Genomic DNA, 23,698 nt, shown 5'->3' with positions numbered 1-23,698 from the left:
TCTAATGTAAACAAACACTATAGGAAGCAGCACATCCGAGAGAAATGCTGTGATATGAAGAGACTATTGGGAATAATATAAAACAGGTTCATGAACAAAAATATCCATCAAAGTGTAAGTCAGTGATTCTGATGGACTGTAGGACAGCTGAGAAGGTCTTGCTGGTCCTGACAACCAAGTGGTAGTTAGTTATGGACAATCGTCCGTCTCGCTCTGTGGAAAAATTGGCTTTGAGTGAAACAAAAAAACTTTGATGGAAAAAATGTCAAAAAAAAAAAAAAAAAGCGGACCGCTGCTTTAAACGATTCCGAAGCGATCGAATCAAATAGGTGAATCGACTCGCTTGGGGTTTTTGATGCTCGCGCTCATCAGGCGCGCGCTGGCCCTTTAAGAGCGAGAGGCGCACGAGCCCCCCGTTCATTCCCTCTCCGGTGGCGTTTCGGTAAACATCATCATCAGCAGCAGCAGCAGCAGCGCGCGGATCTTCGGTGTAGTGAAGCCGGAAACCCGCGGAATAATCGCGAGGAACCTTGATGGAGCTTCGAAATATCCGCGTGTCTTTCCGCTGCTCCACCGAGCAGACAAAAGAGACTTAAACCGTTAAACAGCGGCTGTGCTTCGGCTTAACTCTCCATACACACACACACACACACACACACACACACACACACACACACACACACACACACACACACGCATGGAGCGGAGTGCTACATATTTACACCCAAACCCGTTACATTTTCTTGCCTAACCCCGAGCACAGAGTGTGTGTTCAGCTTGTGAGTAAAGAACCTCCTGAGGAACATGTTGACCGGATCGAAGACCACCTTCAAAGTCCGGCAGATGCCCGAGCTGAAGGTAAGAGTTTTATTTCCGACAAGCAACAGAAAGACCTGAAAGAAGCCTAGAAGAGCAATGTGAGTTTTCTATGAGCTCATGATGAGCTCTTCAGAAGACAGTGTTTTGGAGCCAAGGTTTGAGAACAATGATGCTCTGTACTGCAGTGTTTTCAGCAGAAAAGATCTAAATGTCCAGGTTCATGAGTCTGCTGTAAACCTGGGACTGGGATTAGAGCAGGATTTTGGGTGAAATATAAACACAGGCTACAAATTTTAGTCTTTTCTACTCTAGAGGCTTGAACAATATATCGTTTATCATGATTTTTTTCTTACGATATTAAACCGAAATTTATATTTCACCGATATCATTTCTGGGTTTTTTTTACGTTCCCAGCATTCTTATAAAAAAAAAAAAAAAAAAAGATAAGTGATTTGGTTGAAAATTGTGTTGGAATAATTGAAGCAAATGGATCATCCAGGTCCGGTCCGGTGTCACATTGGCTTTAGATTCTAACGACAGCTGATGTCGCTCGCTGAGTTTGACGTCCTCGTATTGCTGAGTTTGAGATGAGACTCATTTCTCAAATTCCTCACGATCGAAGGTTGGCGTCTGCAGTCTTTTGGTTGTGATGATACCGAAGGATTTCTTTTATTTGTGAAAAGAAAATCGGAAAAAACCTTCAAAAATAAATTAATAAAAGAAATAACTGTTTAAATTTCACTTTAAGAAAAAAACAAAAGAACGTTTATTGTTGGGGAAATATATATATATATTTTTAATGTAAATTAAAACACATCCTCAATCGATTTCCTGATTGATTAACGAGGTCATTGATTAACGAGGTCCCCACGAGGTATGTGTGTTTCATAAGAAACGTGTCCTGGTGTTCATTTCATTTTCTTTAAAAACGTCCTGTTTGTGTTTCGGAGCTTTCTTTGTGTGAGCTGTTATTTACGTTCCCCAGGAGCAAGTCATTACGCTGCTCAAACCCCATGGTTATCTCCGAGTTCCTGCTGCGTCCATCACCGCCTTTATTTCCACCCTGTAATCTTCAGTCTTAGGGTTAAACCCAGACTCAGTTGCTCATTTCAGTTTGTGTGAGTGTGTAAGATTCAACATGTAACATCTCATTCCACAATTAGTCTCCATGTGCTGTTCTAATGAGCTCCACTCTTCTGGGAAGATGTTCTACTAGATTTTGTGGAGAATCATTCAGCCACAGTCTCGTGTTAGTGAAGTCAGGTACTGATGTAGGTGAGGTCAGGAGGCCTGGGGTGCAGTCAGCATTCATGTTCATCCCAAAGCTGAAGATCTTCCACTTCAACCCATGTAAAGCATATCTTCATGGAGCTGGCTGTGTGCACATGATGATCATCATGCTGGAACAGCTTTGAGTCTTCTAGTTCAGATCAGGGAAATATTTATGCTCCAGCATCCTACACTGTTCAACACAATTGTGTTCCTCCTTACAGTTTGGAGAAGAACCCTATATGGATGGAGCAGTCAAGTGTCCCAGTTCTTTTGGCCAGATTTTCTCTTGGATACCCCTCCCCCTCCCTTTCCTGATGCTTGCGTACAGAACCATGATGGTCTCAACATCTGGCTGTTTCTACGGCAACCGCAGGCATAAAAAAAGGGAGCACATGATGTTGGGTTTTTATGACACGATTATACATACGGTGTTGAAAAGGAATTCCTTTGTGTGTGTGTGTGTGTGTGTGTGTGTGTGTGTGTGTGTGTGTGTGAGGCATTTTGCAGGTAAGACAGTAAATGAAGGTCACACAGAAGGGAGTTTTCCTCTTCTCCTTTCCCTTTTTCTTTGTCTTCGCTGCCGTATTCTGCCAACTCGAACTGCTCGTCCCATCGTTTCCAGCCTGTGCAGTTTCTTGTTCTGCTTTTAGAAACCCAGAAATAGAAATCTGTAGCGATTTTGGCTTTGCAACAGCCCTTTTTATTTAGTTTTCCTGCACTGACAGGAACAAAAATGTGTTCCTCATGAACATAGACTGCTGCTGAGTTTTGGACTGCGATCGGTCTGGAGGTGATTTACATCAGTATTAATATTAAGCAGCAGTGTATGCGCTCACTCTGGTGCTGGATCGTATCTACAGTGACAAAGGGACTTGTTTGGTGGACTTTTCCTCCAAGTATAAAAATGTGAATTCGTTATCTGTTGTAGCAATAAGATTTCAGACATCTTCATGATGGGAATGAGAGCGGTCAGGGCAAAAATGTTTATAGCTGATATTAGAGATCGACCGATACATCGGTTTTGCCAATTAATCGGCACTGTTAGTTGATTGCCGGATCTATCTGCAAAAATCTATACCGGGGTCACCAACGTGGTGCCCGCGGGCACCAGGTATCCCGCAAAGACCACATAAGTAGCCCGCGGGCCTTTTCTAAAAAGAGCTGTTTCCTACTTTGTTAAATCATTGTTGATAATTATTATGAGAAATCATTAACATGATTAGTGTCTTCACATAGATGAATATCATTATTTATTAATAATAACATATAATAAAAGGTAAATTGAGCAAATTTGTTATTTCAGATCAAACTGAAAACTGTGTGTATCAAATTGGTAGCCCTTCACATTAATCGCTACCCAAGAAGTAGCTCTCAAAAAGGTTGGTGACCCCTGATCTATATTGATAGTTTTTCCGGGTTGCATTATGTAGTACGAGAGCGGCCTCTAGAGGCGACTCAGTGACACCATGTGCCGTTTTTTTTTTTTTTTTTTTTTAAGACCTAAGACTTAGTGCTGCATGAAGAGAGCTATATTATATTTATTATTAATTATAATTTCTTAATTAATATATTCGTATGTTTTTTTATTTAGCACACTATGATTTTTATTATTATTTTTTTTTTTATAATGTTTAGTACTATTTTACATGAAGTGTTTTTAATTTTTTTTTATCAATTATCCATTTTAAAAACGGTTGGATAATCAGTTATCGGCAAGTACGATCCGACCTAGCTATCGGTATTGGTAATCCACCATCGGTCCACATCTAACCGAATAGCATAAGACAATGTTTTTTATAAAATAAGAAAAAAAGTGTAAATTGTCAGCAGATTGTTGAAAGATATGTCGTTATATCAGAAATAATTATTGATTATTTTTTAATAACTTGCTGACACAGTTGTATTCTTCAGTTGTTGCCTGAATTCTGCTGATCTTAGCTTTTTTTTGGAATCGTTTTCTAATTAAAGCAACGTTCTCTTCTTTTTTCAGCTCAGACAAGTTCTATTCGTGCTCATCACACCTTGGTGGTTTAATAAAAGCATCTGCTGAAAATATTTTGTCATTTTATCGGCTGTGGTCTGAGTAGTTCACACATCGAGCTGCCGGTGATGACAAGCAGCAGGCAAAATAGAACCGAAACCTGAAGTGAAGTACTTGTGAAAAGGAATTGATACTTGGGGATTTCAGCCTGATCATTTTTTGAGAAGTTCAGGGGAAAAAGAATAGTCTGATATACCAGATAAAGATTATTGTTTCGCTGGTCACTAGTTTCAAATCTGCAGATCTATTTTTAACTCTTACTATGCATCTGTCTATGTATATGAACAAGGACATGATTAGCATGTTTTGTCTATGGCTAGGCTACGTTAGCCTCGCTCTCAGCTGGCTTGCTCCTGACTCGTCTAAAACTCATTCATCATAAAGCTACAAGCAAACTAACCAGTCATGTTCTACTAAATACACAGACCAGGCAGGAATTTATGACCACTGGATTAATACTTCGGTTCGGTTTTGTCTCAAAGCAGCTTTAGAGAAGTTAGGAGATAAGGTGAACGAAGTGTATGTATCCCTGATGAGCAGCAATGGAGACTGTGTAGAATGTATTGCCTGGAATAAACAGAAGATCACCATGAAGAAGAACGTCTACCAAAATAACATTAATATAAACACTGTATGGATCAGACAATTTTTTTGACCAAGAGAACCGTTTCAGATTATACGATCTGCTGGGTGAAAGTCAGGACTGATGCATATGGGATTGTCCTTCTGTTTGCTTTTTGCTATTGTTCACTGTGTTTGTGTGTGTGTGTGTGTGTGTGTGTGTGTGTGTGTGTGTGTGTGTGTGTGTGTGTGTGTGTGTGTGTGTGTGTGTGTAAGTGTTGAATGTTTGGCAGTGACTAAGATTTGCTTTCTTGTGGCCTAAGATCAAGGCTGAGAAAAGCTACTGGTTTAAATATCACACACACACACACACACACACACACACACACACACACACACACACACACACACACACACACACACTCCCTGTGGACCATAACATCTGACCTAAAAGCTGGCTTTGACCTTTATTCTGTCTGAATTGTGCTCAAATGAATCTCGTCTAGCGACTGGAACGAATGAACGCGTGATGGATTTTGTGTGTAAAAGCTCGAGGCTATTTTATCTGTTCGAAGATCGACTGTTCGCTCAACATTTAGATGACGGAGAAAAGTACAGTTTACATTTGATCCAGGTGCACCGAGAAAACGATCCTTTTCGCTTCGAAAAAGCAAAAGCCTTTTGCTTTTGGACACGCCTTCCACGCCGCCTCTCTAAAAGCTTCTGTTACTGTTTATGGGTTCACAGTCTTGGAACTTTCCTCTCGTTCGCCTGCCAGGGACAACAAGCCGAGAGAACAGCCCAGTGAGGGAATAATCCCAGATCAACACCGAGACGCTTAAGCAGCGTAAACATTCGTCTGGCAAAAGTTTGTGGACACCCGGGAATATATTTGTGCTTTTTTTTTTTTTTTTTTAAACATTCCTTTGCACATTTATTCCATTTACTGTAATAATAAGCTCCACTCTTTCGGGAAGATGATCCACTAGATTTTATGAAGATTTTGTGGAGATTCATTCAGATACAAGTGTGTTGGTAAAGTCAGGTACTGATGTAGATGAGGTGAGGAGGCCTGGGGTGCAGTCAAAATTCACATTCATCCCAAAGGTGTTTGGAGTTCTATAGCAGATCTTTGACTCTAACCCATGTAGAGCAGATCTTCATGTACCTGGATTTGTGCACATTGTCCTGCTGGAACAGGTTTGGGTCTCAGTTTGGAGAAGAACCACATATTGCTGGACAAGTCAAGTTCCCCTAAAACTTCTGTCCATCCCGTGTCTGTTATTTCTGTTTGGTTTGAAAGTGCACGTTGTTCCGGAGCTCTGAGTGTAAATTCACGCATGAATGATGTCTAACAGTCCCTGGTATAATTTTTATCAAATGACACAATGTTCATGTGAAGTACCGATAAAGAACAATGGAGCTGCGTGCGGCGATCAAAGCCGAGGCCGTGTCGTTTCAGGAGAACAGAGTGCGGATCGATCCGCCTGGGTTCCTGTCTCGGGAACAAAGCTCGAGAGGAATCTGGTATTTTCTCATACACTAGCAGTACAAGACTCACTTCAGCGTCACCGTTACACAACAAGCAGCAGAGACCTTTTGCTCATTTTATCCCTTCTTTTTTTAATCAAATGATGTCATTTCTGTACACAGGAAATTGTGTAACCGTGTGACGAACACGTGTTTATGTAATATAATAATAACGATGTCAGTTGCAGTGTGAATGATTTGACCTGGTCACTGACAGCAGCGTGATGCAATGATGCAGAATCAGCGATTAGCCCATTATACATTTTGTGATGTTTAAATATAAAATGAATGATGTTTTTTTTTTTAAATAAATATAATGATTGAAATTTAAAGAATAAAAAATTAATCAGCAATAAACATTAATGTTTTTGTTGAAAACTAAAAATGTAATGATTTAAAAAATGTTTTAAATAAATGATCAATGTGAAAAATGTATTGAAAAAAGTAAAAATAAATTTTTTCTGGTAACCCGCAACATCTGGAAATTGCTTGTTATAAAATATATAAAATATATCAGTACATTCAGAAAGATTTCCGACCTCCTTTAATGTGTTGTTTGTTGCAGTCTGATGCTACAATTGTTCAGATTGATTTGTAGCATCAGACTGCAACATGTTCAGATCTCTGTACATTTAAAGAAGAAAAAAAAACCCCCCCTGAATCTCAGGTCTTTTTTTTAAATTGCTTTTTTCTCAACCGCAGCTGCATCATAGGAACGAGACTCGTATGTGATGTGGTGTGATATTTTTTATCACCTCTGCTTGATGTGTAAACATACAGGAAGTATTTTTGTGGTCGGAGGAGTAAAACTTTTAGACGCCATCTTACACACCTCAGTTTCTTCCTTTCTGTCATGTAATAGATTAAGTAAGTAATGGATATAAAAAAAAAAAAAATTAATAAAAAAAAACAACTTTGTGCTCTGTCACACTTCCTTCCTGCCTTGTTATCATCTCACCGCTCTGATGATCGATTCCTGAAACACACTGTGCTTTGTGCTTTTCATTCTGAGAGTAATAAAGGTATAAAAAAATTTTTTTATTTGTATGTCGAGGAAACGAGTCGTCACTGAAGCATTGAGACTCTAAAACTGGAGACTCCTTCCATCAATAAAAAGCTCACCAAATGTTTTACAAATCCACATGAATATTAATAATTACTTTCCGACCAATCAGATTCGAGAATTCAAAAGCAATGGTGTGTAAATGTTGTCTATTGTGGTATGTGACGTAATCACACACACACACACACACACACACACACACACACACACACACACACACACACGTGTGCTCCTCAGAACAGGTTTTGTTTGAGAGCAGGAATCAGGGCGCAGCTCGGTGCTTTGAACAGCACATGAATGAGTCCATCGTTCTCACGCTGGATGAAGCTCCTATTGTTCTCACTCTCAGTGTGAGATGGAGACCAGGGGGAAGAGGAAGACCTTCTCGGGCCTTATAAAAAGAGGCCATTGATCTGTCAGACACACAGACGTCCATTTTTCCCAGTCGAGAAGGGAAAGAGCTGAGCTCACGCCTGTGTGACTCTTTGTTTCCCTCTGCTCAGCTTTTTTTGCTTCTTGCTGTTTTTGTGTTGTTGGAATCCTCGGAGGCAGTGGCCTTTTTACCACTAAGTGGAGCCACATGTTCTCCAGTTTCAGCGGCTTCTGTGGAACTTTGCCGTAACTCTGCGTTGGCCTGCCAAGAATGAGTCTGGACGCAGAGCAGGAGACAGAAAGAGAACCTGAAACTTTATGTAAACATGAAGTAATGGGGGCGCGGTGTGTCGAGGGTTCGGACCTTCTCTCTGCTCCGAGCATTAAACGTTTATTTATTTATTTTTGTTTACATTTTATGGCATTTGGCAGACGCCCTTATCCAGAGCGACTTACGGCTGAGCAGGGGAGGGTTAAGGGCCTTGCTCAAGGGCACAGCAGAGCAGCTCGATGGTGGTGGGATTTGAACCTGTGACCTTCTGATCTTGATATAGATAAATAACTGGGTTTATTTATTATGTTAAATGACTATAATATCAGTGATCTGTAGAGAAATCTGTGTCACTTTGATTTGAAGTAAATGAAGCCTGGAACTTATAAATATAATATATATTATAAATAAATTGATGAAAGGGTTTACATTAGATTTTGATCAAAGAATTCTTTGATGTAATTTTTTGTGTGTGTGTGTGTGTGTGTGTGTGTGTGTGTGTGTGTGTGTGTGTGTGTGTGTGTGTGTGTGCTGCTCCTACAGGACCGAATCATGAACCAGAGCAGTGTTCGTGCTCGAGGCAGAGAGATGTTTGGTCTGTGCTGTTTACCAGGTGAGACTCCGGTCATCGTCTCGCAGCTCCACCCGTTTACTCACGGCTCATTACTGAACAATGGGAATTAAGCAGGTGGGATTGAGGTGGGGGAGGGGGTCTGAAACGTGAGGTTGTGTACGTGTTTGATTTACAGTACATTTATAGCATTTTGGCAGACACCTTTTATACAGAGCCACTTACATTCATGTCATACACTCAGTTGAGCAGCTATGAGGTTAAGGGCCTTGCTCAGGGGCCCAGGATTGGCAGCTTGTTGTGCCGGGAATGTAAACTCCATGAACTTCAGATTTAAAGTCTAATTCCTTATTCACCAGCTACGACCTCAGCTTTCATGGCTTTCAGGGGGGAAGTCTAACCATTAAAATCAAAATAAATTATAAAAAATACGAAATCACTAACTTTCTTAATTAACTTTAAGATATTTTCTGTGTGTGTGTGTGTGTGTGTGTGTGTGTGTGTGTGTGTGTGTGTGTGAGTGTGCAAAAGAGAGAGAGAGAGAGAGAGAGAGAGAGAGAGAGAGAGAGAGAGAGAAAATATGCACAAGCACCTCACCAGAACAGGAGCTTTAGGAGGAATGCAGGCCGTAGTCCAGACTCTGCTGAGCTAATCTTTAACCTTCAACACGTATTCAGAGACTTCTGCACTGCCAATAATTTACTGCTCACACACACACACACACACACACACACACACACACACACACACACACACACACACACGAATACTCTTTCCTCTTCATGTCCATAAATCCTCAGTTGTAATTGGTTTTATGACTATGGATGGTTATAACTCCTATGTAGGAGGGTTTATATCTGATTGAATGGTTATATCTGATAAATGCTGCTAAAAGGACTGTGGCTTCTGTAAATATCAGTTTAAGTGAAGGAGGGGTGGCTTCTGTATATGTCAATTTAAGTCCTAGTTAAGGAGGCGTAGTCTTTTACCCATTGGTCCTAGTGTAGTAGGCGTGGCTTATCCTGCTGGCCTTTCCCCATCAGTTCTGATGAATGAGGTGTGGCCTTTTCCCATCAGTTCTAATAAAGGAGGCGTGGCCTTTCCCTATCAGTTCTAATGAAGGAGGCGTGGCCTTTCCCCATCAGTTCTAATGAAGGAGGCGTGGCCTTTCCCCATCAGTTCTAATGAAGGAGGCGTGGCCTTTCCCCATCAGTTCTAATGAAGGAGGCGTGGCCTTTCCCCATCAGTTCTAATGAAGGAGGCGTGGCCTTTCCCCATCAGTTCTAATGAAGGAGGCGTGGTCTTTCCCTATCAGTTCTAATGAAGGAGGCGTGGCCTTTTTTCAGGCCTTATCTCTCATTTTTATTTTTACAAACGACGCGCATATATTACATACACAAACATTTATTTTGAACAAAACTATTATTTGACTCCACCTTTGTTTTTGATTACAATTCGAAGTAGAGATACACACAGAAATGTCTCTCTCTCTCTCTCTCTCTCTCTCTCTCTCTCTCTCTCTCTCTCTCTCTCTAACTCGCTTTCTCTCACACACTCTGTCGCTTGTGAAAGCGGCTAAGCAAGAGAGCTCGTATTGCTCAGACATTACAGCCCGTAGCCCAAGTAAAAAGCCCGCCAGCATTTGTCCTTTATCTGGTGTAACACAGACGGACAGAAACCCAATCAGCCAGCAGAGCATAACGGATCACGAACGAGCTTTAGGATTTATTCAATACTCCTTTTTTTTTTTTTTCTCAAACAAACAACCACACAGGAGTCTGGTCACTTCAAAGAGGTTGTGGCTTGTGTACAGTTATCTGATCCATCCACAAGATCGGACACTCGCTTGTCTTTTCCTCATCCACTTTCTGTCCAACTTCACCTCCAGATCTTCCAAGGAGTTATTGGAGTTTGCTGCTGCATCTCTGGATGTGCACACAGATCGAGTTCAAGGCTTCCATGTGATGTTCAGCAGATGTGCTGTGAACATTGTAAAAGCTGAACAAACAGGCAGGCTGCAGAGCGAGAACATGCGAGACTGAAAGTGGAGAGCAGTATAAAGGAGAAAAACCATGTGGTGTGGATCAGAGGTCTGAAAACTCTCAGGCCGCCTAATAAAGTAGATAAACCAGTCATTTATTGTTTATCACTCACCACTGGCTTTGAGGATGAACGACTTGAATGTGTCATGCAGGAGCGTCTCAGATCTCAGTGCTCAGTGCTCGCTGAAGTGAATTGCTAAATGATGAGCCACAGTTTCTCTCTCTGCCATTTTCACAATTCAAGGCTCGTTTCTAATCGTCAAACCCATCGATAATATCAGGTTTCAGGTTATTTGTATTGTAGAAGACACTGTAGCAACTTTTGATGTTTTCACAGAGCATTTCTTTACAGGGAGTTGATAAAAGCATTTTTATTGTGGAAAATGTTCAGATAATCCTAATTGTGTCCTCTTTCCATTTCCTGGGACAGTATGACCCTCAGCTTACAACATTACTGTCACCTGGGGTCAGAATTTGGTATCAGAATGTTTTTCTGAGCATGTCGAGTATCGAAGCATCCATAGTTTAAACGTTGTGTCATATCCAGTGTGTGCAGATTCCTCCCTCTGCGTTCTTCATTTCCTCCGGGCCGACCTCACATCTGCCTCCCAGGATGGCCAAAGAATGTCTGCGCTTCCTAACAGGCATGAAAGGAAAACTTAAGCGAATACATTTTTTCTTTTAAATGCGTCCTCAAAAGCTCTCTGAACCGCTGCATATTTTCCGAACACCTTCAGTCTGGATTTGGGAATGAACCAGCAGATCTTTTTCAGGCTCACCAGATGGTTCGCAACTTTTTGACTTTACTCAGAGGGAGGATTTCTTTTCGTGTGTCTTTTTATAAGGCTGCTGGTTAAAAAAAAAATCCTTATAGCAGCGTCATCAAATTAAAGCAAGAAGAAAAAATGAAGGGGGAGATTTTTCTTTGAGGACGCGAACGCTGAGGTTTTTCCTCCAAGCAGACCTTCAGAGTGACGTTCTGCTCCCGAGGGTGATGTGGACTCCTGATTACAGCCTCTGTCTGCATTACACCGGTGTTTATTTTGCACCTGTTTCTGTTGTATGTGACTCAGATGTTCTGACTGCTTCATCTCACTACCACATCACAGCTGCGTCAAAATGGCGACCTTTGAGACGCATCTTCATCTTAAGGGAGAAGGCGAAGTCAAGAGTGGATGAACATCGCTGGAAGAAGGCAAGAGATCAGACCTTCAATGAGCTCAACACCAGAAAATGTTGAAACTTGTACACGATCTGACTTCTGCACCCACCCTAATCGCTAGATTTGACACCTGCGAACTTCACCCTCTTCCTGAAGATGAAGATACGGCTCAAAGGTCGCCATTTTGACAGATCCAGCGTGAATCGCAGAAGATGCTCGACACACTTCAAAACGAAGACTTTAAGGACGCATTCCACAAGAACCCTGGGGGCGCTGTTCTGCTGTGTAAGGGGACTATTCTGAAGGTGACAGTGTGGAAAGGTGGATAAATAAAGTACTTTATTGTAAACAGAGCTCGTCCCAAAACTTTTGATACCACCTCGTAAGTGTACGACACTTGAGAAGGAGGCTCTCAGGTCTGCAACTTTATCGTCAGTGTCAGAATTGCCAAAGCTCTGGTGGAAAACCGTGAAGAAGGTTCAGTGAATCTGGGGAAGATTTCGTTTGATGTTTATGTTCCGTTCTTGAGGTCGTAAATAATAATACACGAGGTGGTTTGTTCAGAGGGCATGAACTCTGCTATGTGTGTATGTGTTGTCCAGCTGGGCAGAGCAGGTTTCTTCTCTCTCCAGCTGCGTCTCCATGAGGCGTAGATGAAAGCGCCAGACGGCGGGTTAGAACAGGAAGAGGCAGAGCAGCTCAGGGAATGCTCAGCGTAAACACACCGATTGGAGCGTAATAAGACTTGGTATAAAAAAAAAAATAATAATAATAATGGTGTTTAAGGAAGCGACGGTTTTTTAGTCCCAAGTCATTGCGCTCTTAACACGCGTTAGAATCTGGTCATGTGACCTACTAACGATCACGAAAATAACTAATTATTTTAATTGTGATCAAAGCTTTCTTTCGCCCTGTGAATGGGGGTGGGGCAGAAAAAAAAATCATCCCAGAACAGACCACGCCCCCAGTGTGTATTGTTAATTGTGCTGTGTGTGTATGTGTGTGTGTGTGCTTTAGGAGAGTGCGTCCTCCAGAGAGCCATTCTGGTCAGGAAGAAGCTCTCCCCTAAAGAAGGAGGCGGCTGGCTGTCGGGCACGCTCTTCTGCACCTATTTTCGAGTGGCTTTTGTGCCTCAGGACAGCCCGAGATCAGACGTGAGTCGCTTTTCACAAAGAAACGTGGTTGAAGTGCAAATCAGTTTGCGTGACTAGCGTGCGTTATGCTAAGCACTCTAACCTTTCTGTTCTTCTCATTACGCATCCACGATGAAGTATCCGGTTAAGATAACGCTCCAGTGATTAACACTGATCTGTTTTGCCTACAGCATCTCTTCATCTGCTTTCCCCGTTTCCTCTTTTGTGCAGGACAATGCCGATCCTGTGCTTCTCGGAGACCATGACGTCGCTCTGTCCTCCATCGAGAAGGTCGTGGCCGGTAAGAGAGTCGAACATGAAACGGTTTTGATCTCAGAGTCAGAGGCAGATGTTTATGCTCTGGTGTGCTGTGTGTTGCAGTGGGACCGTCCCGAACCAAACTGGTCACCCCTAACTCCTCTCTGAAGTTCACTCCCGAGGAGCTGGTGCTGTACTGCAGAGACCTGCGCATCATCTGTTTCCTGTTCGACAGACTCACTCCTGATGCTCAGGCTGTGGAGGTGTGTGTCTTACAGCGTTTATCTGCAGTGTCCGTAGAAGCAAGTGTTTCAAATTCACACCCATATGATTTTGTTAAATACTTTAAAAAAAGCCTCCGTTGTGGCTGAACGGATCTCCTCAAAATCTAGTGGAACATCTTCCCAGAAGAGTGGAGCAGATGGAGATTTAATGTGGAATGGAATGTTTAAAAAGAAGCACATAGCAATCTTATGCTCAGGTGTCCACAAACTTTTGTCTATGTAGTGTATCGAAGAAATAATAATAATAATAATAAAAAAGTAACTATTAAAATAATAGTAATTATTTAAAAATAAATATAATTTTATTTTTTATATATTTTATTTATTTATATATATATATATATATATATATATATATGAAATATTCAAATTGTTTTAATAAACAAGCAAATACTTATTTAGTAATATCAATTTTTTATACTTTTATAAAAAAGGTATATTTTAGCTTTTATAAAAAGAACATTTTATTTTAATATTTTAGAGTATGTTAGAGTAAATATATGTAATGTCTGCATGAATTATTAAAGATATTATAATGTATTTATTTATTCTAAAAAAGCCTTTAATACAGGGTGATTGTGCTCCTTGTTAGACTCTGACTAACTGTGTGTGAAGAAACGAGTTATTAAGGAAGCGAGAGTCAATTAACGCTTGTGACGTATTTAGACGTGATTTTTCATTCCCTGTAGATTACGTACAGCATCGCCAAGACGTACCAGCCTCTGAAACCGGGCACCATCCTGTCCTTCCAGAACGCAGCTTTGGGAAGCGTCGGTGAGTAAAAGTCCGGGTGATGATGAAGTTGTTGATGATTAGCAGGGATTCGTTCTCTGGTAAACCGGTTTGAAACAATCAGAACAGGATGTTTTATTCACCCGCCAGTTGGAGCAGCTGCGCTTCCTGAGTGCGCACAGATTGTCCTCTTGATCATCTTCACCCTAACATTTGGTATTCAAATAAAATGGTATGAATGTAAGTGAGACGGGGCAGGTCTCCTCTGAGCAGCTTTTCAGCAGTTGAATAATGCAGAGTAACATGACCTTCTGGCCTTTTATGCCAAGTGCGTGCGTGTGTGTGCGTGGTCAGGTTTATGCTCGTCGCACTGGTGCCTCTAAATTGTTAACACTCCATCTCATAGATTTCACGCTCAGTCTCTCTTCTTCACGCTTTACAGAGATGAAGCAGTTCCTGAGCAACCGGAGGCGCGACCCGAGCATGAACTGGTATGAGAGCGCAGCCGACTGGGAGCAGGAGCTGGAGCGGACCGGAGCCTCCGGCTGGAGGGTCAGCGCCGTCAATGACCGCTTTGAAATGTCCACCAGGTAACGAGCTAAAAAATTCAGCGTATACAATATAAGATGTGTAGCATAATCAACGAGTCGCGTCTTTTCATTTAAATGGCGGCGCGTGTTTTGGCGCCATCTGCTGCCAGTTAGGTAAATTGCAATATTACAGTGTGAGTGGTTGCCAGCAATAATAAGGATAATGGCTTATACAATAATAAATATTCGAAAACTTATAAAGTCAGGAGAACTTAAGGTAAAGGTGCTTTTTACTGCTTTCACATGTGACAACAGCACAGTGAAATGTATTCCCGGTGATGTTAGATGGATGGGATCAGAGCACAGGGTCAGCCATGATACAGCACCCCATGGAGCACAGAGGGTTAAGGGCCTTGCTCAAGGGCCCAAAAGTGGCAGCATGCTACATTTATATAATGTTGACAGCTGTGTGTTGTTGTTTTTTTTATTTATCTGATTTAAGATGTTTGGGGCATTATTTTAATTGATTATATATGCATAAATCCATGCAGTGTATGAAAAGAGAATGCAGAAGTCACATGATTACAATACCAAACATCTCACTGATTTTTCACAGTTCAGTCGAAATATAATCTTTCAGTAATTTTTTTATGATTCTGTTCTGCAAAACTCTTTCTTCTAAAGAACGGATTTCCACCTGTTCACGTTTGTCTTTCTGCTCTCCAGCCTGTCCAGGTTTAACGTGGTTCCTCAGAAGGTCCTCGACACCGAGCTGAAGAAAACATTCGCCCATTTTAACGAGGGTCGCATCCCGGTGAGTGTAAAATAGACCTCGTGGCGGGGCGTAAGGATTTTTACAGTATAACGCTGAATGTAGAAGTGCGGCGTTGAACCTGATTCGTTCTCTGCAGCGCTGGTGTTGGCGGCATCCGTGCGGCAGTGACCTGCTACGCATGGCCAGCTTTCAGAACAACATCTATCATGAGAAGGACGATATTCGGTTTGTAGCCTTTTAATACACCACGTGGACGTGTTGAGATCCTTTGACCTTCGTGTTTTGCTGTTATAATTAGCTCCACTTTTCTGGGAAGTTGCTCCACTTTGTTTACATTCTGGACCCATTTCTGGATGTTTATTTACATTAAACACCCAGCAGTGGTAGCGTGCTGGTGCTGGGACTTGAACAAATGCCCTTCTGATTTAAGGTTCACTGCCTTATCCGCTGAGCTATCATTTAGATGTTGGCCTGGGGTGCAGTCAGCGTTCACATTCATTTCAAAGGTGTTCAGTTTGGGTTAAGCTCTATAGCAGGAAATCTTCTACATCTTCCAACACGTAGCGCATATCTTCATAGAGTGGGCTTTGTGCTTAGGGGCGTTGTCATGCTGGAACACGTTCGGGTCTCCTAGTTCAAGAAAATGTACCGCTACATCCTATACAACTGTGTGCCTCCAAAATATGTGCTAAAATGTTATTGATAAACCACGTATGTTGTAAACGTATGGATCATGTGTTTGATGGTAGTGTGTGTTCTTACGGTGGTGTCCTGGACAGGAACCTGGAGCTGATCCTGTTTGGTGGACAGACTCAGTGTGTGGTGGTGGATCTCGGGGACGAAATGCCTTCACCTGCGGACGTGCAGGTCGCACACACACGACTGCGCTCCCTGTGTCTCGGAGGTGAGGAATTTCCCACTCAGGCTAAACCATCCGCGGACAGGCTAGGTCCAGGCTAGGTCCATAACCCCTGACTGATCAGTAGAACAGAGTGCAGAGACAAAATACTGCATGCATGATGAAGAATGTACAGAAAGAATAATTCAGATGTGTACAGAGGATTGGAGGAGATCACGATATCTATCGATGTCTATCAATATGTTTCCAAGTGTCCAAGAAGTGAAAAGTGATTTCAAGGACCATTACATCTGTTTCTATAGAAACAATAACTTATCATTTAAACAGAAATCCGTGATTTAGAGCTGCACTGTTGTCACAGAGTCTTCAACAGGATTGTGTTGACTATCCCTCCTCTCAGATATTTCCTCCTCCGTGTCCGTGCCGGATGATAAGTGGCTTTCCTCTCTGGAAGGAACTCACTGGCTGGATTACATCAGGTAGGTGCGAGTTTCAGCGTTCAGCCGTGACTCTGCGTTAACCTCAGTCTCCCCGCGTCCCAGAAATGACTTCCTGTAATGAATTTCTCCCCGGAGTTCATCGGCGTTTGTCGCTAACCGAATTACGAAATGAAAAGCCAAATGGCTCCTGACAGAACCGTTTTCCAATCACGTGATGAGACTCGTTATATTACACACGGACGAACTGAACTAAACGAGCTGATGGGATTCTCTCTCAATATCTTTAATGACAAAGCAGAAAGTAGAGTAAACGTTTAATTAACATCCAATAAACTCTTAAAAATGGCATAAAAACATCTCTATAATCATGAATATGCAAATTAGGCACCACCTTAATTTACATATATAGCATTTGGCAAACGCCCCTTATTCAAACCGACTTATTTATTTATCTCAATCATACAACTGAGCAGCTCCGGGGTTAAGGGCCTTGCTCAGGGGCCCAAGAGTAGGATTTGAACTTACAACCTCGCACAGGGATGTACAAAAAGTGCAATATAAGACAAAATTACAGAGTGGTCTGGATGAGGTTATTAGATCAGTCGATCCAATAGATATACATTTAGATTGTAATATTGATAATATACAGAATATTGATGACAACCACGATTACGTTTGTTAGCTACATTGTTTCCTACAACATGAGAGGAAAAGAGTCATCTTGTAATCATAACAAGGCATCTTTAAGGCAAATCTTTAGTGACAAATCATGTCACTTATTGAGTGACATGATGACATAGCTCCGCCCACAATTATATTATGGTATGTATTATGCTTTAAAATGATTTTCTGTCTGAATGATTTTCCAAACTAGAACCAGTCAAGTGTACTTGTTAAACGTGTGTGTGTGTGTGTGTGTGTGTGTGTGTGTGTGTGTGTGTGTGTGTGTGTGTGTGTGTGTGTGTGTGTGTGTGTGTGTGTGTGTGTGTGTGTTAGGTGCTGTCTAAGAAAAGCTGCAGAAGTCTCCTGCTTGCTCCAAAGAGGCCAAATAACTGTGGTTCTTCAAGGTACATCATCATCAGTAGATTATTGTTTTCAGATAGCAGAGAAGAGTATACACCCTCTCGTATCGTCTCGTCTCGTTCTCGCTAAATGATTTGACCCCTCTAAAAATGATGATTTGAGATTTCAGAGCTTGATGATGGCACACTTTAACGCTGACCCTTCAGTTAGCCTTCAGAAATAGCAGTCAGTAAGAAGAGAAACGAGTCAGTTTTGTTCTCAGCTCACTCGTCTCTCACTCTGAAACCTGCTCATTAGATGCTTTATGAAGGAAAAATAAATCTGACATGATGCCCAGTGTGACCACAAGAGGGCGCACGGAACAAATTCATGCTCAAACACGCACACTTTTATATGCACGCATACACAACCATGCACATTCACTCACTCACTCACAGACATGCACATATGAACACACAGACACAATTACTATATACACTTGCATAAATGCACACAAACACACACGCACAAATACATTCCATAACTTTAAATGTAAAAGTAGAGATACATGCATTAAAATGTAATTTCTGGTAATTTGGGGTCGTCTAAAAGAAAAACTTTGAACTAGCTGCACTGATGTTGTGATTCTCAGTCTTTAACGTTGTGCTGATGGGCGTTGTGTCCCTGCAGAGCCCGAAGACCGGGACATGAACTGTGTGGTGTCCAGTCTTGTGCAGGTGATGTGTGACCCACACTGTCGCACCGTCTCTGGCTTTCAGAGCCTCGTGCAGAAGGAGTGGGTGATGGCGGGGCATCGCTTTCTCAGCCGCATCAACTACCAACGGGACAGCGACAAAGAGGAAGTGAGAAAAACACCCCACCATTACACAACCTCTGCCAGGAGGTTACGGCCTAGCTGTGATTAAGTTGAGCCCAATGAGACCACTGAGGTCATTTTACAGTAAATAAATGAGTGTGATTTGTGACGTGTGTTCAGGCGCCGATCTTCCTGCTTTTCCTGGACTGTGTGTGGCAGCTGTGGGCTCAGTTTCCAGCCCGTTTCCAGTTGACTGAAGCGTACCTGCTGGCTCTCCACGACAGCATGCAGCTGCCTCTGTTTAACACCTTTCTGGCCAACTGCCAGAGAGGGCGATGTCGCAGATCACAGGTGCGCACACACACACACACACACACACACACACACACACACACTTTAAGTCAGGTCACCTACACACCACACAATGTTTTTTATACCACCGCACTACTGAATTCTGGATTCTGCTTATTCAGACCAAAAGTGTTGATTGATTTTTTATTACAGCAGTACCGACACTCGTGAAGCTGTTGTTTATTATGTGTTTTTTTGCAGAACTTGTCCCCGAGCTACACCCCGGTAAATGGGCTAAGAGTGTTACCCAGAGGCTCGGCTGAGGAGGCGGTGGACCCTCCTTACCCCCCTGTGTGGGACTGGGCTCTGCAGTACAGCAGTCAGAGACTTGCCTTGTTCACCCAGCCCTTGTGCCAACCCGTCTCCCCTGGGGCTGCCCTCAACGGCAACCTCAACACCAACCCTGAGCCCGAGGGGGTGAGTATACAAGAGGGAATGTGGGTGAGGATACAGATGGACATGGGCGGGTATACGGGTGAGGATGCAGGTGGATATGTAGGGGGTATGTGGGTGAGGATGCATGGGGACATGTAGGGGGTATGTGGGTGAGGATGTAGGGGGTATGTGGGTGAGGATGTAGGGGGTATGTGGGTGAGGATGTAGGGGGTATGTGGATGAGGATGTAGGGGGTATGTGGGTGAGGATGTAGGGGGTATGTGGGTGAGGATGTAGGGGGTATGTGGGTGAGGATGTAGGGGGTATGTGGATGAGGATGTAGGGGGTATGTGGGTGAGGATGTAGGGGGGATATGGGTGGGATTGCAGGTGGATATGTGGGGGTATGAGGGTGGGGATGCAGGGGGTATGTGGGTGATGATACAGGTGGACATGTAGGGGTATGTGGGTAAGGATGCAGGGGGTATGTGGGTGAGGATGTAGGGGGTATGTGGGTGAGGATACAGGTGGACATGTAGGGGTATACGGGTGAAGATGCAGGTGTGGAAGGGGGTATATGGGTGGGTATGTGGAGCTGATCTGGGTCATTATTGCTTGTGTTGAGTCATTGGATGCTAATTACATTTTTTAACTGTCCTAGTTGGGTAAAGGTGCAGTTTTTAAACCAGGCCAGCTTAAAAAAACAACTGTTCCAAATTCAATTCCCTTTTCTAATTAAATTCTCAGCCTGATTTGAGCTCCTCGTTTTCTAGTTCAAGGTGTAAAGTAGCCTCTCAATTCTCTCTTCTCTCTCTCTCTCTCTCTCTCTCTCTCTCTCTCTCTCTCTCTCTCCTCAGAGTGACATCGCTGTCGGCTCAGTGTTCCTGCTCTCGCGTGGTGTCTTTTCCTGTCCTTCCAACCTGCTGCCGTGGCGAACCGGAGGAGGTTCGGGTTCCTACAAAAAGAGCCATAACAGAGCTCCATCCTGTGAAGGCCTGCCTGCTCTCGAACGCCTGATCAGAGCTGAACCATTGACCTCCGCCCTCCACGAATCCCACGGGCCTCTGCTGCCTCTGCTCTTGGGGCCCTGCGTGCACATCTGGAGGAGCTGCTACCTGAGAGGGACGCTGCATGCGCAGGTACTCGCTTTGTGCTTTTTATAATAGAAATCAACTAAATGACGTAGATAAATATGTAGAAAGAGAGCAGTGATTTGGGTTGGTGAGATGAAAGTCAGTGTGATGGCGAGATTTAAGGGTTTATATCCTGTTGAAGTTCCAGTTGGAAAGCAGATCTCGCTTTATCAAAATAACATTACAGGTGGATGAAGTTGAATATGTAATTATCCAAAGACAGGTTTTATGAATAAAATGAATTTAAAATGTCCTTATTATTAATATTATTATTATTATAATTAATGATCTGTATAATGGCATATATTAAGGGATATTTATTTGGATACTGGTATAAAGGGTTAAATTTTCTATAGAGAGTGAAGGATATATTATATTACAAAAGGTCACAAATAGAAATGTTTAACATGTACATTTTTGTGTAAGTTTATTAATTAAATGTAATTAAATCTGATTGACAGACATGAGAACATTTCCAATAAACAAATAGTTTCATATAAATTTTTTTGCACATGAGATCATGAGAATCATCTTTCTGTTTTCAGGCTTTCACCTACCCGATGTCATCTAACACGAGGCACCCGGTGGAACAGCTAGCATGGGAGGTGGAGAACCTGCGAGAACGTCTGGCCCAGGCCTCCACGGGCCGTCCTCAGAACCACAAGAGACAAGAGCACCGCCGCCTCGGCTCCAACCTCAACCAAAACGCCAACAATGGCACATTCCTCTTCTCCTCTTCCTCCTCTTCTTCCTCCTCCTCGTCCTCTTCTTCCTCCTCCTCTTCTTGCTCTTCCTCATCCAGGAGCTCTCACCTGGAGAGCCCGAGCCGCATTTCGGGACGTTCCGGCTACAGCGATGGACCCAAACACACTTTCCTGTTCGGTCGCTCCGCCGCGGGTTCTAATGCCAAACTGCCCAAGAGTAGCGGCTCACTGGGGCACAAGCCTCGCTGAGCTTTAGGTAGGAGAACTAAACCATGTACATGGGGATGAAACCTTCTCACAGGACTAAGCGCTAGAAATATTCACTGTACACAAAGCACTCTATATTCCTTCTTTTACTTTACTTTCCATATTCAGCACACATCTGTGGGGTTGGGGGGAGCACAGCATTCCTTTACCTTTTTCTTTAATAGAATATACTAGTAGAGCATAGTGGTGTGGATTGAACAGTGCTTTGCATAAGTATTCAACCCCTTTTTACGCTCCACATGGGAAGCATGGTGGTGGCAGCATCATGCATTATGCAGAATCGTGCCATAATCTTTCCATTTCTTCGAAATAAATAATCATTAGAATATTTTTATAACCAAACGCTGATTCGAACGCCGGTTGGTCCACATGATGCTGCTACAGTAGTGTAGGTTGATTCTGATTCTTAAAGTCGTGTACAGGTGTATTTATTTTCAGATCAACGTAATCACTTGCTCCACAAACTTCGTCTTACTGCAGTATTACTGGCCGTTAAGTATACATTAGTTCCAGGATCTTATAAGGGTGGGTGAAAATGTATGCAAGGCACTGTGGCAATAGGCAACAGCATAGTCCTGGTAGTGCACCGTAGCTTTACTTATGGACATAAGGCAGGCATCTCTATTTCTCTGTATATTGTGTTTGTGTTATCATGTCCTCCCTTTTGAAATTAATGAAGTTCATTGCCAAATCTCTGCTTCTGAAGCTCAAAATATGAAAGTAAGTAAAGGGGGATTGTGTAGGATTTATGTTCTTATTGTCACCAATAGGTGGCGACAGTGTGCACGCAACTTTACGGTCCATTAGGACTTAACCTAAATAACAGTAACAAGCAAGAGGATGAGGGGTGTGTGTGTGTACGCACGACAAGGTACAATGCAAGGGGTGTGTGTAGTATCATACTTTATGTTTACTGCAGAATTAATGAAGAAAGAAAACAAATTTTGCATCATGTATATTATTTATAATATTCCCACGTCTGAGCTAATGCTCACTATTGTTTAACCCTCGCTGTCTTACCACATATGGGTTAAAGAGAACGAGTCCTATGATCATGCCACGGCTCTGAGAGGGGATGTACGGACCGTACCATCAGAGACGATATAGTTTATATTTGTGGGTTGTTTTTTTTTTTTTTTTTTTACTTTTTTTTTTTTTATATATGTGTTTGTACGTACTGCACAAGTCTCGGGTACTGCTTTCATGGCGTCTTTCGTCTGTGTGTGACTTTCACCAGATCTACCAAAACCTCCATATATTTAATGATATACAGAGGATTCCAAAAGTCTGATACAATGTTTTATAATTCGGGGGAAAATGCAGGAAATGTTCAGAGGGGTTTTTTTGTTTTGTTTTTTCACATTATCAGGATTTTAGATTTTTGCATTGTTTTTTGGTTATTTGTTACATTTTATGATCATGTTAAGTCCTTCAGATTTTCTTTGATCATCTACCACTGCCTGCTACTTACATTATTTGGACAAACGTATTGGGACACCTGACTTCTCCCTTTTTGAGCCATATGTGGTTCTTCATCAAACCTTTAGCACAAATCTGGAGGCTCACGGTTGTACAGGACGTCCTTGTGCCCTCGTATGAAATTTTCTCTTCACTTGAACTTCGAGCCCCAAACCTGTTCCAGCATCACGATTCCCCTTGTGCACAAAGCAAACTCCAGGAAGATCTGCCTTACATGGAGTTGGAGTAAAAGATCTCGTGCTATAGAGATCTGACCCTTAACCGTAACAGAAGCTGACTTAACTAACACGCTTGTAGCTGAATGAGCACAAACCTCCACTAAATCTAGTAGAACATCTTCCCAGAACAGTGGAGCTCATTATGCCTTTAAATGAAAACTGAATGTGGAATAGGATGTTCCAAAAAGCACATATGATCAGGTGTCCACACTTTTGTCAATACAGTGTAGGAAAAGAACGCATGATTGTAGGATTTTCAGTTGCTCTCAGACTTTTGGATTCTTCTGAACATTAAAACTTGATATGATGAAGACTTGGTGGTATAAAATGGTGCCACCGTGTGTTAATACAGAAGGTTGTGTTTTATCTGACTGTTGATGCGAGTTCCTCGTGACTGCACTTGAACTCCAGAAGAAAAGGTACTTGTTGGTGTAAATCGTTACTAACAATGTGTTGTGGAAAATATCAAATATACAGTGCCCATGAAATAAGCGTCTGCCTGAGTTTATTTACTGCCACACCTTTTTTATCAGATGCCTGAACGTCTGCGCCCACAGACGTTCTTCCGCTTTGAGGAAATGCCCGAGTTCTCGTTCCTCCTACTTGATCCTCACACTTTACTGAACCAGGCTGAAAGA

At 42.4% G+C, this 23,698-nt stretch overlaps 1 protein-coding gene across 1 annotated transcript; it reads left to right on the top strand.

Moving 5' to 3' along the window:
* The first annotated feature begins 624 nt into the window (after positions 1 to 624).
* Positions 625 to 22,602, top strand: mtmr11 (myotubularin related protein 11). Its single transcript, XM_083529688.1, has 17 exons — positions 625 to 858; positions 8,473 to 8,542; positions 12,722 to 12,858; positions 13,069 to 13,138; positions 13,219 to 13,358; positions 14,069 to 14,153; positions 14,554 to 14,701; positions 15,368 to 15,455; positions 15,553 to 15,641; positions 16,196 to 16,320; positions 16,676 to 16,754; positions 17,712 to 17,782; positions 18,408 to 18,580; positions 18,715 to 18,885; positions 19,087 to 19,302; positions 20,117 to 20,398; positions 20,938 to 22,602. The coding sequence occupies exons 1-17, from the start codon at positions 805 to 807 to the stop codon at positions 21,343 to 21,345; spliced, it is 2,406 nt and encodes an 801-aa protein (XP_083385814.1). The 5' UTR covers positions 625 to 804; the 3' UTR covers positions 21,346 to 22,602.
* The last annotated feature ends 1,096 nt before the right edge of the window (positions 22,603 to 23,698 follow it).

This window comes from Silurus aristotelis (assembly GCF_946808225.1).
Source record: "Silurus aristotelis genome assembly, chromosome: 25".
Lineage (NCBI taxonomy): Eukaryota > Metazoa > Chordata > Actinopteri > Siluriformes > Siluridae > Silurus > Silurus aristotelis.
This window is presented reverse-complemented; position numbering and strand designations above follow the sequence as displayed.